This window comes from Rhinoraja longicauda, chromosome 6 (assembly GCF_053455715.1).
Source record: "Rhinoraja longicauda isolate Sanriku21f chromosome 6, sRhiLon1.1, whole genome shotgun sequence".
NCBI classification, from domain to species: domain Eukaryota; kingdom Metazoa; phylum Chordata; class Chondrichthyes; order Rajiformes; family Arhynchobatidae; genus Rhinoraja; species Rhinoraja longicauda.
In genome coordinates this window covers 79,801,195-79,817,863 of record NC_135958.1, presented here as the reverse complement: position 1 = coordinate 79,817,863, position 16,669 = coordinate 79,801,195, and the positions used below count along the sequence as shown (strand labels likewise).

Here is a 16,669-nt window from a genome sequence, read left to right as displayed (position 1 = left end):
GCTGCCTGACCCGCTGTTACTCCAGCATTTTGTCTCTACCTTGGATTTAAACCAGCATCTGCAGTTCGTTTTTCCTACTTTTCCATTTCTGTGCATATTTGTAAGTACAAGAAATAATAAGTATCCAAAATCGGTCTGTGATTGAAACAAAAGTCTGAACCTGTGTTAGGAAAATACTCACATTTCCATTGGTAATGAATGATACACTCAGCCATACTGTTAGAAATATTCTTGGCTTTACATTGTTGTTGCAAATTGAGAGATCACAAACTGATATGATAATATTACTTTTGACCTGAAAACATCTATGAAAACCAATAAACTGAAACTCCGTTTAGCAGCTTGATCCATCCACCAGCTCACGAGGAGAATAGCTTATTACACTTGATACTGCCCACAATGTTGCATCATATTAAATAAAGCCAAAGATAATTCAGTAATTGCTATCGTTACAATTGCATTCACCTGACCCAATGTAATTCACCTTTAACCTTGAGGGGATTTTCTAGTTGTTCCATTAGAGAAGGTATTTATTTAATAATCACACAAGTGCCTTTACACATTTGTGTATATGGCCAATAATATCTTCACAATTCCTTCTGCAACATCATGGGGAGATTTATTAAGATGCATAATTCATGGAATTATAATTGATAACTCAAAGTTGTCATAGTAACAACTGGGATGCAGTCATTCATTGGCAAAATTAGTCTTTGTATCTCGACTCCAAATTAGCACTCTGATTACCTTCCATTAGCAAGTCTGCTTCATGTTTATAGATCAAACCACTTTTCCATTGTTGCAGTTTTCAAGTAATTCTGAGTGGTATTACTGGGCCTTATAAAGATTTGATTATTATTTTTTTAGAATTAACAGTGTCAACCGGTCGGATGCTTGGCAGTTCCTACCTCAAAATCCCTCAGAGCAAGCATCTGACGAGAGTCTGGGAAAATAAATATGGACGCGGGAACCAAGAGTCTGTGGTCACCTAGAAAGCAGCAGTCACCAACATTCTTTGTTTTGTAGTTAGCTAAATGACATTGTTCCTCCATAGAGCAACTGGTGGCTTTCAGATTGACGATTCAGGGCACACCTAAGGACAGCAGTACATGATTCTTGGCAAGAGGTGTCAGCCATGGGTAATACTGTGTACACAACACATAGGAAGCTGGAAAGGGAATCAGATGGCACATACAAAATGGCTGCCCAAACAACATGACCCAACGTTTCATTTACCAGGGGAAGCAAACCAGAAGGAGCAAATATTCTTCAGACTAGTCTGAAGAAGGGTCTCGACCCAAAACGTCACCCATTCCTTCTCTTCAGAGATGCTGCCAGTCCCGCTGAGTTACTCCAGCATTTTGTGTCTATCTTCAGAGCAAATATCCATCCAGCTTTCTCTTTGCTTATCATACAGAAACTCTATAGGATATATTTCAGTTGCAACTTACAAATTACGACTATAATTCCCTTGAAGGATTTACATATATCTTCGCTGTAATATAACCTACTGACAGAATTCACGGCTACCCACTGCCACAGGACACAATGAAACTGTTATCAAAGGCTGTTCCACTATGAGAAATCCAAGAGTGTTATGAAACTGACAGCCATCTTATGTTGCTGTTTGTATTCAATAGGAGAAAAAAATGAATGTGTGATGAACATGAATTACATCATTCGTTAATTAAAAATGTGTCCAGTTTATCAGCTTATAGTGCAGATGAAAATAAACACAATAACAATGCAAAGGGGAGAACAAATGATCACTCTTTCTTGCTAATAATGTCCAAATTGTATAAATGCATAAAATGTTGAAATCAATTAAAGTCAGTCAGCATTGGTGGAAAGACAAATTGAGTTAATGTTCAAGTTGAAGACCCTTCATCAGAAATAGACACAAAATGCTGGGGTAACTTAGTGGGTCAAACAGCATCTCTGGAGAAAATTTGATAGGGGAATGTTCGGGTCGGGAAAGGTCCCAATCCGAGACGTCACCTATCCATTTTCTCCTGACGCTGCCTGACCCGCTGAGTTACTCCAGCGTTTTGTTTATGTTTGGTATAAACCAGCATCTGCAGTTCCTTTTTATTAGCCTTCATCAGAATCTGTTTTTCTTTCAGATATCCAACATTGTTTTCATTTTCAGCCCCTATTGTACAATTGGCTGTTGACCTGGTTGTGTAGGCTACATGCCCATCTTACTGCAGGCATTGCCATGTTAGTGGGCCTGATCTGCAAGCATGGGCTGGTATATTGACAATTGTCTCTTTCATCACCCTGCTGCTTCCTACAATGACAGAAAGTCAAAAAATCGCAGATGTTGGAAATCTGACATAGAAGCAAAAATCGCTGGAAAGGAACTAGTTAAATTGTTGTCACATTTGTGGATGAATTAAGAACATTTTTTTTTTAACATTATGCATTGGTTCTCCTTTGTCTATTTTTTTCCTCTTAATCCAATTTACTTTTCCACTCTTCTGTACATGATTTGAAGGTTTCAAGGTCAGTTTATTGTCACATGTACCAATTAACGTACAGTGAAATTCAGATTGCCATAAAGAGCAGCAAGACACCCAAATAAATGTTTAACATGAACATCCGCCACAGCGACTCCCCCACATTCCTCACTGTGATGGAAGGCAAAAAAAGTTCAATCTTCTTCCTTTCTATGTCCTCCCGCGGTCGGGCCACATGAACCTTCTGTTGTCGGGGAGATCTTGGCTCCAGCAACCGGCGGTTGAGCCATCCGCTTCGGGGCGATCCAGCCCCCGCATCAGGGGGGGGATCTCAGGTCCCTGCGCAGGGCGATTGGACTCCCTAGTTGGGGCTCGTCGAACCTCCTGCGGCTTGGAGCTTCCCGACATCAGTCTCTACCCGAGGCTGCGAGCTCCTAGATGTTGAGATCCACAGGCCACGGTTGGAGCGTCGATTCATGTTCCCAACTGCATTACATCCTCTTTCTTGGTTGTTCAATTCTTTCTTTCGTGATCCTTTGATGCCACAGAATGCTGGAGTTATGTTATGAATGCTGGACCTGTTGTGATGCTGTAAGTGAGGATTTCATTGTTCTATTTTCAGTACATATGACAATTAAACACTCTTGACGACTCTTGGGTCAATATTCACTCAGGTTCCAAATGCTCTTGGCACACCATTATTAGCTTGCACTTCCAAAGCTTTCAGGCCCAAACATCTTGACCCTAAGGAAGCAGGATGGTGTCATTCATAGTGCAGATCGTATGATATTCCACATCAACAAGATTTGGATCCAATTTTCTGATCTCATTGTGAAGCTATCATAAAGCAAAGCAGAAATTCCGGAAAATTTACAAAAGAGCCCATGGTTCATTTTTCTGATCATCAAAGTCACTACAAGTGTGTCACTTGTAACAATGTTTCTTTGACCAGTTTGGACATGACTTGCTGTGCTGTTTCAAGCGCACTTTTTCTTGCATCCATCATTGAATACCATCATTAAACAAACATGGCATTATCAAGTGATAAATATAGTTGTAAAATTATTTTTGCAGTTCAGTCATTACGTTCAAAAGCTGATGCAATGAGCCTTTGGTAATCCATGTGCTGAAGACAGTCGCAATAGACACAAACTCTTCTGGGTGTTTCACAGACCAACAAAGGAAGTGCAAAGAAAACAGCCTGCTGCTCTTCTTACTGTTCCTTCTTCTTCAAGAGGTCTAAGTGAAGGCACCTGGAACTTCTTGCAAAGTCAAGTATTGTCGCTCAGTAACTCATGCCACCACACACTCCCTGTTCTCAGTCATTGACAAGGCTATTGAATATTTTGGAGTTATGCCACGAATGTTCACATTTCATTTTTGCTGCTCACCTTGCTCGTACCTGCCCTGTTTCAGCTGGGTAATTGCTTGCCCTATTGGGTGTTCACTCTGTTTTACGTTGTCGTTGGAGGACTATTAACAAATTCAAGCATAAATACTGTCCCTCCAATCGCACACAGTGGCAAATACATAACCTAACACAACATATATTGGAAATCTGAAAGAAGAATTGAAAACGCTGTGAATAGGCAGCAGACCTCGGCAGGAACCAGGGAGAGAGAAATGGAGGTAAAGTTTGAGCTGAATGATTTTTCAACATAGCTGTTGAATGGCTATCGAATTAAAACATGATCTTTGTCTGAAGAAGGGTCTCGACCCGAAACGTCACCCATTCCTTCTCTCCAAAGATGTTGCCTATCCCACTGAATTACGGCAGCTTTTTGTGTCTACCCGTTTCTCTCTCCCCAGGTGCTACTGACCTGCTGACTATATCCAGAATTTTCCATTTTTATTTCTGCAACAATCTTTGAATTGAATTAAGTTACCTTCATGGTTTCCAAGTAATCAAAATCGCAAATAACATTTGGTTTGAATTTAATAGGATTAGTAATTTAACCTGGTATCATAAAATGCTGGAGTAACTCAGCAGGTCAGGCAGCATCTAGGAGAGAGGGAATGGGTAACATTTCTTCCCACCCTGTCTCCTGCAAAAAGTCTATCCTCTACTCCCAATTCCTCCATCTGAAATGTCACCCATTCCCTCTCTCCTAAATGCTGCCTGACCTGCTGAGTTACTCCAGCATTTTGTGATACCTTCGATTTGTACCAGCATCTGCAGTTATTTTGCTACATAAGTAATTTAACCTGAATAACTGAATCAATTGTATTCCATGTGTAGTTCAGTATGATTATTTGACATGAAGTTATCCTAGATTAAAATCTCTGGGATTCACCTTCACATACTAAAAACAGATTTCTAAAGCAATGTAAAGCAGGCTTGAATTTGCTTGGCAGCATGCAAAGCGTGAGATAGCATCCTTCATCTACTGAGATAACCACTAGGAAATGAAGAACATGACATGAAATAAATCTCGTGGAGTAAAACTTTTTCATAATAGCCATAATATTTAAAAAGTTAAAAGTTCGATTGTTCCACGCCAATAGGAGCAAAGATAATTACAGGAAACTGGGAGACCAAGCCAACAGTTGCTGTCAATCCGGTTCTCTCTCCACACAGGCTGCCTGATCATCTGAGTATTCTCAGCATTTTCTGTTCTTGTTTCAGATTCTTAGCATGTAATTTTTATTTACTTTTTAAAAACAATATTCACAATGCTGAAACTCAAGCAACATTCAACCATTGCCAGGAATAAACTACTTGCAAGTTACTCAGTTCAATACTGACATAAAGTGCTGGAGTAACTCAGCGGGTCAGGCAGCATCACTGGTTAACATGGATAGGTGACATTTCACAGAGTGCTGGAGTAACTCAGCGGGACAGGCAGCATCACTGGAGAACATGGATAGGTGACGTTTCACAGAGTGCTGGAGTAACTCAGTGGGTCAGGCAACATCACTGGTTAACATGGATAGGTGACGTTTCACAGAGTGCTGGAGTAACTCAGCGGGTCAGGCAGTATCACTGGAGAACATGGATAGGTGACATTTCGGGTCGGGATCCTACTTCAGGCCTTGTTTCTCAGTTCAACATTGCTTGTCACTACCACCTTAAGTAATTTTCCCCTCTATAATTCCCCTCAACATTCTTCGTAAATAAATATGCCTTGATATTGTCTCGGAATTCTTCAAACGAGCTAAGCAAATTGAGATCTTCCTTTAGTATTAGAGCATAACTGAATAATCAAATAGACACTGCAGATCTGGATTTCGGAATGATTCCCCCGAACCATTCAATTCCTGGGTGCAAACATAAGCAACCTTGATTTCCCTTGAAAAATTCTTACTTGAATTAAACAGCAGAGTATTTTAATAGGATTAAATGAAATCATATTAGGTAATGAACAATAATTTTTTCTGGTCGCGAGGCATGACCAAACCCAAAGCTACTGGCATTTGCATGCTCTACCTGGGAGCCGCACAATTCCTTTCCATCAGCCCCGCTGGCTTCGTTCAGCCAGGCAAGGTACGGGGTGTAATCCCAGGCGAGAGTCCGTTCACAGAGGCAATGGAATAAAGAGATTCCCCTTAATAAATTTTACTTTTTTTTTTCCAATTAATTTACTGGTGATTTCTGGGAGGCTTGTTCCAAATGAAATGACTTGGCTTCATAGCATGTTCCCTTTCAAAGACTGCTTTTCCACACAACAATTTAATTTGTTCATTATACTTCAGTTCATTATACTTCACTCAACTATACCTAGCTCAATATTCCACTGAATACACCTCAAAATCTGTTTTCAGCTCTTGTCCACAAATACTGAAGAGGGGTAGTTTTGGAGGGGGGGTTGGTGAGAAAGATGACTTTGGAGATGTTCAACGCTTTCAAAAATGTCTATTTATAAGCGTTAAATGCCAGCAGCCTATTACACCATATTGGACCGCAATGGCCAGATCCAATGCTTAAATGATGAAAGCAAAAAAAATGTTGGAATAATTCCACTTTTGTGCTGTCATGATATTTAAAATAAAGACATGGTTCTTTGAAAAGTTGTATTCCTTAAAATGCTGAATAAAAATCAGTTGCATGCAAAAAAATCAACTGCGATAGCTATCACGGGAAAATGCGTGCGGAACCCAAGACTCTACGAGCTTCACGTCTCTCTCTGCCCATGCAAAGCAATCGCTCAGCACGGCTCCAATAATGCTCTGAGTTTTATCCTTTTGTTGAAATCTGTTGCATGCCCATATTCTACATCGAACGATCGAAGATCACAAAATGAAGGCTGCCTTATTTTTATTCTTCTACAATGAACTATCATTTGAAATATTAAGATAAACTGTCAAGCAAAGCAGGTGCCTTCACGAGGAAATGAACAGGCACCATTTTAGATGCGCCAACTCATTCTTGCTGATCAAAACAAAGCAACCTTATTGTCCATATTTTGGGGTGTTGAATGACTAAAACCTATTTTTATAGCTTTTCTGTGGTAATAGATTCAATGATTATGGGAATATGAAAATATTTCAGGTTGCTTTCGACACATTCATTTCTCCTTTTTTGACTCGCAGTCTTGAAATAAATGTCCTTCGAACATCGACCCAAAATCTTAATATTATTTTGGGCTTTTTAAAAAAACCCAGTTTTACCGTTACATGCTGGTGATGCAGGCGTCAGGTTTTATCTCACCGCATTCCCTTAATCTTTCTGCTGTGGTTTCAAACAGGCCTCTTTCCTTCCTACTGATAGAGTTTGGGTTTACAGCTCAAAAACACAACGCATTTGAAAGTTTTTTTTATAAAAAAGCTCAGAACAAATCTAAATCATTTTCCATGCTGACAATGCACATTTCATCCGTAAGTTTGATGATTCAAATGTGTCCACAGCTGGGGGTTATTCTGTCAAGTGGCTTCCAACAGTGATTGTTAAGTTCAAGGATTGAGAGAAAAAAACAACAAAAACCCCTGTAGGGGGAGAGCAGAGTGTCTAAACGTCACAAATTCAAGAACGCTCACAGACAGGACATCCAGTAGTGCGAAAATGAGGGATTTTGGGGAGGGAGTGGTGGGAATAAAAATGATGTGAGGCTTCCCACCGTGCAAAATAAAAATACACGATAAAACACGAACATTTGACTTACACGCATCACAAAGACCGAAAGCCAATCCCAGTTTACCAAAGAAATTTGAGGTAATGGAACCGTGACTCCAGGTGAAAGTGAAAAGCCAAATTGTGTCGCATCAGGGGACATTTTAAAGCCGGCAACCTGCCGTTTCTGCAGATTAAGCTTTATTTATCTATATCTGGCAATAGAAGGCTTGTCCGCGAAGGGCCCCTCACTAAATCGCCGATCGAGCATACAATTCCAACGCTCCCAAAAATCGTATGGCATCACTTGCAAACATTCAAATTAAGATTTTTGTTTATTTAGCAAAATAAACAAAAATAAACCATGTCAGCCATTTTCACCTGCGAATCTCGCTTCCTCCATTCCTGGGTCTGGTTTTCATGCTCCACTATGGCGGCGCGAAGCTGTTTCTCCAAGTTATCTATCTCACGTTCGTGCTCTCGGACCAGGCTGTCTTTTTCCGCGTTGTGTTGCTGGAATAGGTGCGTCTTCTCCTGTTCATGCTCCAGCTTCAATTCGACTATCTGATTGGGTGAGGAAGAGCACTGTTCATCAATACCACATCACTGTTACCATGACAACAATTCTTCTGCTGCATTTTTCCTCCTCCTAATTCCTCTTAAATCGATCGATGTGGTAAAAAAATATTTTCTTATCCCCAATGCAAAACAAAATTTCTACGTCATTGTGCCCAGACCCTTCTGTAGGTGTTAAAGCTCAATTGAATCTGTTCATTGTAAACCGGGTACTCAATGCCACCACCCTTCCAGCCCACTGTTACAAATCGAACAGAGAAACAATAAATCCATCAATATCTTTTACGGAAGTCACGATTACATTTATATCAATATATTTGTGCTTTTCTTCGTTATAGGAAAAAACGGCCCAACAACTTAAAACTGTAAAGCCTAACCTTTACTATGTGAACCATAAGATGCCGATTTCTGCAGCTATTCAAATCAGAAATGACGTTTCAATGAAAAGACGCACAAAGGTTTTTTTTCCCTTAAATCTGTACAGAATGGAATTCGGATTTTGTTTTTGTGGAAAAATCAGCAGGTTACGGGATTCTACAGTTCCAATTCCATGCAGACAAAATCAACCAATTTACAGTCGTTTTTACATGAAAGCCGGAGCATTATCTCGCTGTCAGTTACGTGATTCTGAAATAAACAGACTTACGTGTTCAGCAGGACGCCTGCTGTGCTGGTGGCTCGCTATGATTACACATAAAGCAGTCTATTCCCCAATATTCTGTTCTCAGTCCCTACCAAGCTGGATACTGTGACCTTGGCCAATCCTCAGCTCTTCTCAGTAGGTTTGAATGGTAGTATGAAACCGAGGCCTAGTCTCTACTGCTGTGATACTAATCCTCCCAGACTGTGCACAATGGCACCCTACCTGGCCTTCTGACTATAGGCAGCTAGGCTGGCTTTGAAGCAGGTGATGAATAGGGGCCTGCAGGATGCCAGATTTCCAGCAAATGCCAGGCCACACAGCTGCTAGGAGCAGTCACTTACATTTTTCTTCAGTTTTGGTTGATTTTCGTCGAGATGGCGTTCAGACCAAAAGATTTAAGCACAGACATTCTCTTGTCTAACAGCTGATGGCTAGATCAGTTTCAAATGCTTCTACATGCGCAGGGCATTTTAAGAGCACTTAACCCTTAGGCAACTTTCAAACTGAAACCAATTAATAAATTCTACTCCAAGGCCACCTCGATTCCAGTTTTCTTTACACATTTAACCAAAAACACCCAGTCTTGAAAATGGTACTGCTTCGCCTCCCTGCGCTCTGCACTCAAACAATAAAGTCAAGATTTGCTGTTTTACTGCGACTTTACAAGTGTATCCCTACATTACACACCGCATTGTGGAGCCCTACTCTAATATTCATCACTTTAGTTTTCATTGCCCTTTACTGAACCGATACAATACTGCTTATATTCACAATTCAGTTCCACGTATTTCAATTATTTATTATTTCTAAAAGGAAAAGTGCTTAAAAAATTAAACAGGGAATAAGCCCCCAGTACAAGACAAAGGGAAAAGCAACGGCACGGAATGTTTTGAGATACGGATTTTTGTTTTTGTCAGTGAAAGGGGGGTAAGCGATGCAATTTTAAAGCAAAACTGCCTCCCAGTTTACAACAATGTGGTTACACTTGAAGGGCATTAACAGCTACTGTTAATTAATAATACATAAATTTCTAATTTATATTCTGCCGCGTAAAATTGCATCTCATCCTCTTCCTTCTTCCCCGTTCACAGCCTCCTCCCCTCCTCATCCCACATTCACACCGTGCAAGGGCATTCACACCAGGGCGAGCCAAGAACTCGTGTTCCATTTTCTTCAGCTGTCATGATGCACAGAATTTTTGGTTCCTCAGTAAAGTGGATTGCCTCTATTTTTCTGCTTTTTAGCAGTGTAATGATTTGCCCAGACACATGGGTAATGATCTGCACTTCTTTATTATAACATACATCTTGCTTTCTTCCTTTCATCCTACCTCAGGCGTTTTCCTTATTTGGCAGCAAGATGGTGGCTGCCATCTTTTGTCCCCTCAAGTCCTACCAAATGCAGTTCCTGGCCCCTCTACAACACACTGTTCATGTGAATAGTAATATTCTTGATTCCCAACAATGCTGGCTTAATGAGTGTAAGTAAAGGAAATGTGACACAACCTAAATCATGACTGCTTTGCACTCAACTTTAATGAAGCAAAATTATTCAAAGCACTTGCTGAAAATACAGGCAATCAATGTTTCCATAAAAGTAAAAACACATCTGATTATATATACCTGTTGTTCATATCGCTGCTTGAGTTCCTCCAACTGCCAAGAGAATTCTTTTGATTGCTTCTCTCGGACAGATTTTGATCTACTCAGATCTGCCTCAACCTTCTCCATCTAAAAAATGCAAAAAAGGAATTTTTGATTTGACACTGTAGTCAAAGAGACAAAAATCTATAACTATTTCACCACACCAAATACAGCTGTAACAAAGTGAATCCAGGATGGAATTAAATTGTGATTATATTTGAGAAGCTGTTTGTGCTTTGTGTTTAAACAAAGTCAAGAAACATCCTTGTGAGAACATCAGGAGTTTAAAAAAATTACAAATTTTAAAAGGAACAAAGTTTTAAAAAAATTGATGACAATGTAAATCAGTCAAATCAAGATCAGAAGCAAACTTCAAATACATTTGCCATTTTCCTTTGCATAAAGGCCTCCTCCAGTTACAGATTCTGTCCCCAAGCCATCAGCAGACTGATCTGAGCAATATGAATTATAGAGTGAAAACTGAAACCTTCAAAGCAGCTAGTTAACCCATTATGGAGTTTGTAATCGATGGTTCCAAGACTGTGTGCCTGGATAAAAACATACTCGTCACGTACTATACCTGGAATGACTGCCCATTGATACTGGAATGGAAACAGGTCACACACAGGTGCTGAAGATGTCAACACATTTTCTTATTCTAGATCCGAAGAATCTATAGAATACTTTTATCCTGAGAATGATGCTTCAAGTGGATAACTGTCCAGTCCATCACAGGTATTGACCTCCATACCATTGAGGGGATCTATAGGAAGCCCTGCCGCAAGAAGGCAGCCAATATTATCAAAGACTACACCACCTTGGCCCACTCTCATCTCTGTGCTACCATTGGAAGAAAGGCACAGGAGCCTGAAAACTGCGACCTCCAGGTTCAAGAACAGCTTGTTCCCATCAACTATCAGGCTCTTGATGGTTGATTGCACAACCCTCATCACAACCTACCTCAGCACCGAACTATGGACTTTGTATAAGGTTGCACTATGGATTTTAGCTTGCACTATTATGCTCTGGCTACCTCATATAACTGATTTATTATTTTATTCCTTATTATATATTTATTTGTTGTATTGTGGGGTTAATGTGTCTGTTAAAGCTGCAGCAAGTAAGAACGGCCTTGGTCTGATCCCAGTACATATGACAATTAAACAATCTTGAGCCTTGTCATATACTCAACTCATATTGATTTACCCCCGAACTCCGCATGATGAAAACTCATGCCCGCCAACTTGAAAGACTCCGCAACAAAACAGGTCTCACAATTCACTCCCAAGCCTACAAAGACCACCTGCAGCACTACAAAGATGCCCTCTCCCGCGCCCATTCCACCTACTACTCTCAAATAATTCACTCTGGCTCCAGAAACCCAAAAGCACTCTTCTCTACAATAAACAAACTCCTCAGCCCCCTGGACACCATCTCCCAATCATTCACAGTTGACAAATGCACCACTTTCCTTTCATTCTTCCAAAGCAAAATAGACAGCATCTACAGCACCTTAACCACCAACGCACCTGCTCCCCCTCAAACCACCTGCTCCCCCTTATCCTGTCAACCCCTGCCTCAGTTCTCCCCAGTCTCCACCACCGACCTCTGACCTCTTCACAGGAATAAAAACTGCCACCTGCTCTCTGGACCCCATCCCCTCCAGCTTTGTCAAGGCCTGCCTTCCTGCTCTCTCTCCATTTATCACTGCAACAATAAACTCCTCCCTGTCCACTGGCATCGTCCCGCCATCCCTCAAAATCGCTGCTGTCACCCCCATTCTGAAAAAACCTGGTCTCAACCCTGACACCCCAAACAACTTCAGACCAATCTCCAACCTACCATTTCTGTCCAAAGTTTTGGAACGTGCTGTAGCTTCCCAACTCAAATACCACCTCTCTACCAATAACCTGTATGAAACTTTCCAATCCGGATTCCGCTCCAACCACTGTACTGAAACTGCGCTCCTCAAAATCACAAACGACCTTTTCCTCTCCTCCGACGCTGGCAACCTCAACATCCTCATCCTACTTGACCTCAGCGCCGCCTTTGACACCATAAATCACTCCATTCTCCTCACCCGACTTGAAACCTCCTTTAACATCACCGGCACAGCCCTATCCTGGTTCAAATCTTACCTCTCTGACAGGCACCAGTTCATCTCCATTAACAACTGTAAATCCCCCACCGCTCCCCTCCCCCAAGGTGTCCCCCAAGGCTCAGTCCTTGGCCCCCTCCTCTTCATCCTCTACCTGTTCCCCCTTGGTCAATTAATCCGCCGTCATGGTCTCAACTTCCACTGCTTCGCCGATGATATCCAGCTCCTCATCTCCACCAAGTCAATCTCCACCACCACACACTTTACACTGACAAACTGCATCTCTGAAATAAAATCTTGGCTTCAATCAAATTTCCTCAAACTCAACTGCAACAAATCTGAAATCATCATCATTGGTCCAAAAACGCTCACCAAATCCACCCAAAACTTCATCCTCAATATTGATGGTCTCCCAGTATCCACCTCCCCTCACATCCGGAATCTTGGAATCATCTTTGATCAAACCCTCTCCTTCGACAAACACATCACAAAGACAGCCTTCTTCCACCTCAAAAACATTGCCCGTCTCCGTCCATCCCTCTCCTTCACAGCTGCAGAAACCCTCATCCACGCCTTCATCACCTCCCGTCTGGACTACTGCAACAGCCTCCTCTATGGCTCACCCTCAAAAATCATCAGTAAACTTCAATACATTCAAAACTCCGCTGCCCGTCTACTCACCCACTCCCCGATCTGTGACCATATCACCCCCGTCCTTTACAAATCCACTGGCTCCCCATCCCCCAGAGAATCCAATACAAAATCCTCCTCATGACCTACAAAGCCCTCCATAACCTGGCCCCATCCTACCTGACTGACCTCCTCCACAGGCACACTCCCACCTGCACCCTCCGCTCTGCTGCTGCCAATCTCCTGTCCCCCCCCATCCGGACCAAACTCAGATCCTGGGGGGACAGGGCTTTCTCCATCGCTGCTCCCACCCTATGGAACTCACTACCCCAAACCGTCAGAGACTCCTCCACACTCACCACATTCAAAACATCACTGAAGTCTCACCTCTTCAGCACTGCCTTCAACCACTGAAGGTCACCTCACCTTCTGTCTCCTTTGTCTGTTCGTTTACTTATTTATCTATTTATTCACTTCTCTATGTTCTAGAAATCCCTGTAAAGCGTCTTTGAGTGTTTGAAAAGCGCTATATAAATGTAATGCATTATTATTATTATTATTATATTGATGTTCAGCAGTGTACAAAGTGCTTAAACATACTTGGAGAGGTAGAGTGGATGATTGGGGAGCACTAAGGTTTAGTGTTCCATAAGACTAATCTATGGAAGTACAAGAGACTCCAGAAGTTGGAATTTGGAGCAAAAAGCAAAGTGTTGGAGGAACTCAGCAGGTCAGCGGCATCTGAGGAGGCACGGTCAACATCACAGGTCGAGACCCTGAGATAGGAGAGAGAAGAGGTGAGAGGCAGTGGTATCAGCAGATAGAGGTGCTCGGGAATGATTCGTCGCTTTGCCTAGTGGGCTGGAACAGTTGAAGAGGGACATCATCAATCCCATATGGCTCCCAACAATGGCGTGAAGAATGGGAACAATCTTCTCTCACAGACCAGTTGATGGAGTGGTTTCCTTATGGAGAGAAACAACTGATGACCTCAAGGAAACAAATGCAAATTGTAATAAAAGTAAATAACACTCAATGCACACTTAACAAATTACACTTAAAAAACAAACATTTCTTCAACCATATGAGGACGTTCCTGGCACAATTTCTCATCAGTGTAAGGAAGGTTTACTGCATTCACTCTTTCCTCCCTCACAATGAAGCCCATTTCACCAGATCTCCGTTAGACACCAATGCAAGTTCCTTGAGCCAGTTTAGTGAGTAAGTTAGTGAACAGTTACAATCAGCTTAGAGGGGTGGTTGCGTTTGATATCATGACTACTCCTTCTCCTGGCAAAGGCAACCCTGATAAATATCAATCATAGCACTGTCCATCACTCCACGACAACCTACAAATCACCCTTTTAGTTCTTAATTGGTCTTGAGAGCTTTGGCATTCCACAAGTCATATACGAATGTCTAGAGAAAGGAACACAAGGAACAGTAGATGCTGGTTTGGTTTACAAAGAGACGCAAAGTGCTGGAATAACTCAGTGGGTGTAAACCTGCAAAAGTCTAAACTTTGTCACAATGATTAAAGCTGTGAGAGCCAAAGATGACAAGAGTTTGTAAGTTTGCCATTGAAGGTTAATGATCTCTCAACATTATTACCTCTGATTAATGTTTCTTTTTTTTTGTACAAATTTAAATCATTCTCTCTGCCATGGAATGTCTAGCTTTTCACTGTCCGAGAAGCTCAAACTACTACTTGTATCAATGCTCGGAGAAAGGCCGTTTCTGTAAAGGAAAAAAAGGGAAATCAACCTTCTTCTATTTAAGATTAAGATCAGCAACTGCCAACCAGTAATTGTAATAAATATCAGAAAAAGTGTAAATAAAAGTTCAGACTATCAGCATTAGTTTAAAGAAGCATTATCAGATTGCAGGCATCGATTTCACTGGTGGAACCTACAGTGGTAATAAAGAATTGTCACGTGGCATCTATGTGCTCTGAGAACAGAGCACAGAGTGAATGAACATTGACTACAGCATCAGTTTGTGGTACAGGAGACCATTAAAAATTAAAAATGGGGAAATGGGAACAACAGAGTATAGTTCAGAGGATAGAAACTGTTCTACGGAACTGCAAGCTGTATGGCCTGCCTGGCGCCTTAGTTTTAGGACCTCTCCTTGAGGCTTGAGAGGAACTTCAAAGGGAGGCAAAAGTTCTAGTTGAAATGGTCCATGTGGAATCCAACACATAGACAGAACAAAGAAGTAGGCCCGCTGAAGGAATGAGCTCATGAGCTCAAATTAAAAAGCATAATTACAAGGGCAATATTCTCTGGATTACCACCTGAACCTCATTCAAATTAACATTGGCAGAGTTCTGAATGCATGAAATCAAGTGATATGGGACTAGTGATGGATAATGGTGCTGAGGTGAAAGATCAGCTATAATCTTAATGAATGATGTCGCAGGGTCAGAGCCAGATGCCAATTTGTACTGTTATTTCTTTTGTTCTTTTGTTTTATGTTTTTATCAGGATGTTGAGGAACCAATAAGGAAACAGAGTATTTTAGATCTTCTGCAGTTAAAAATGTTCAATGCATGTACCGATAATCAGGTATTTAAAGATCATTAGGGGACACTGACAATAATATGATTGAACATTATATAAAAATTGAAATTGACTCCACCCAATCTGAGACAATTGTCTAAAATACAAGTAGAGCAAACTATGAAGGAAGACATGAGGTGTGGGCTGGCACTGATAAATGGAGTAAAACGAATGATGGTAAAGACGCAATGGCTGACAGTTAAAGAATTCATACCCAATTTATGAATAAAATGTATCCTTTTGGAGTTAAAAAAAATCCAGGAAAAGAGGTCCAGCTGTGACTATTACGAGAAGTTAAACATTGTACTAGATCAAAGGAAAAGACGAATAATGATGCCAAGAAAAGCAATAACCCTGTGAATTGGGAACATTTATGAATTCAGCAGAGGATGCAGGCATTGGTAAAGAAAGGGAAAGTATAACACAAGAGTCAGCAGGCAAGAAACATAAAACCAAGCTGTTGTTATAGAGAAGCGGAGTTGTACAGCGGAGAAACAGGTCTTTTGGTCACCACATCCACGATGACCTTTTTTTGCCCAGCTGCACTAATTCCATTTGCCTGTATTAGGTCTTTAACCTTCTGCACTTTGCCTATTTAAATGCCTTTCTAAGTGATTCTTAAATGTCGTGATTCCATCTGATTCCATCACCTCATTGGTGAGTGAGTTCTAGATATCAACCACTCGCAGTGTAATGCACGCTTTTCCTTCAAATCCCCTTTAAAACTACTTGCTCTACCTTAAACCCAGGTGCCCTTGTTTCAAACACTCGCACTGAGGAAAGAGCATTCTGACGATCTACAGCATGCAGCCTATATATTTTATATATCTCTAGCAGGTCACGTTCAGCTTTCATTCCAGCCCAAACAAATACAATCTCTCTGATTAATTTAAGTCCTCTAATCCAGTCAACACCCTGGTCAACTCTCTCTAGTGATAAAACCTCTTGCCACTGAAATACTTGTAGTGTCACACTGTGACACAGCACAGAATCGGGCGATTCAGCCCATCAT

The 16,669-nt window shown here is 41.3% G+C and overlaps 1 protein-coding gene across 5 annotated transcripts in view; it reads right to left on the bottom strand.

Annotated features, from left to right (window-relative positions):
* The window catches only part of cep112 (centrosomal protein 112), a 289,566-nt gene that overhangs the window by 118,499 nt on the left and 154,398 nt on the right, over positions 1-16,669 (bottom strand). For all 5 annotated transcript variants that reach the window (XR_013547414.1, XM_078401444.1, XM_078401446.1 and 2 more), the window contains exons 19-20: positions 10,348-10,455; positions 7,888-8,070 (exon numbers count right to left, since the gene is read on the bottom strand). Coding sequence is in view for 4 of the 5 variants with exons in the window: in XM_078401444.1 (XP_078257570.1) it covers positions 7,888-8,070; positions 10,348-10,455 (291 nt within the window). In the remaining variant the exon portion in view is untranslated. The remainder of the gene's footprint in view (positions 1-7,887; positions 8,071-10,347; positions 10,456-16,669) is intronic.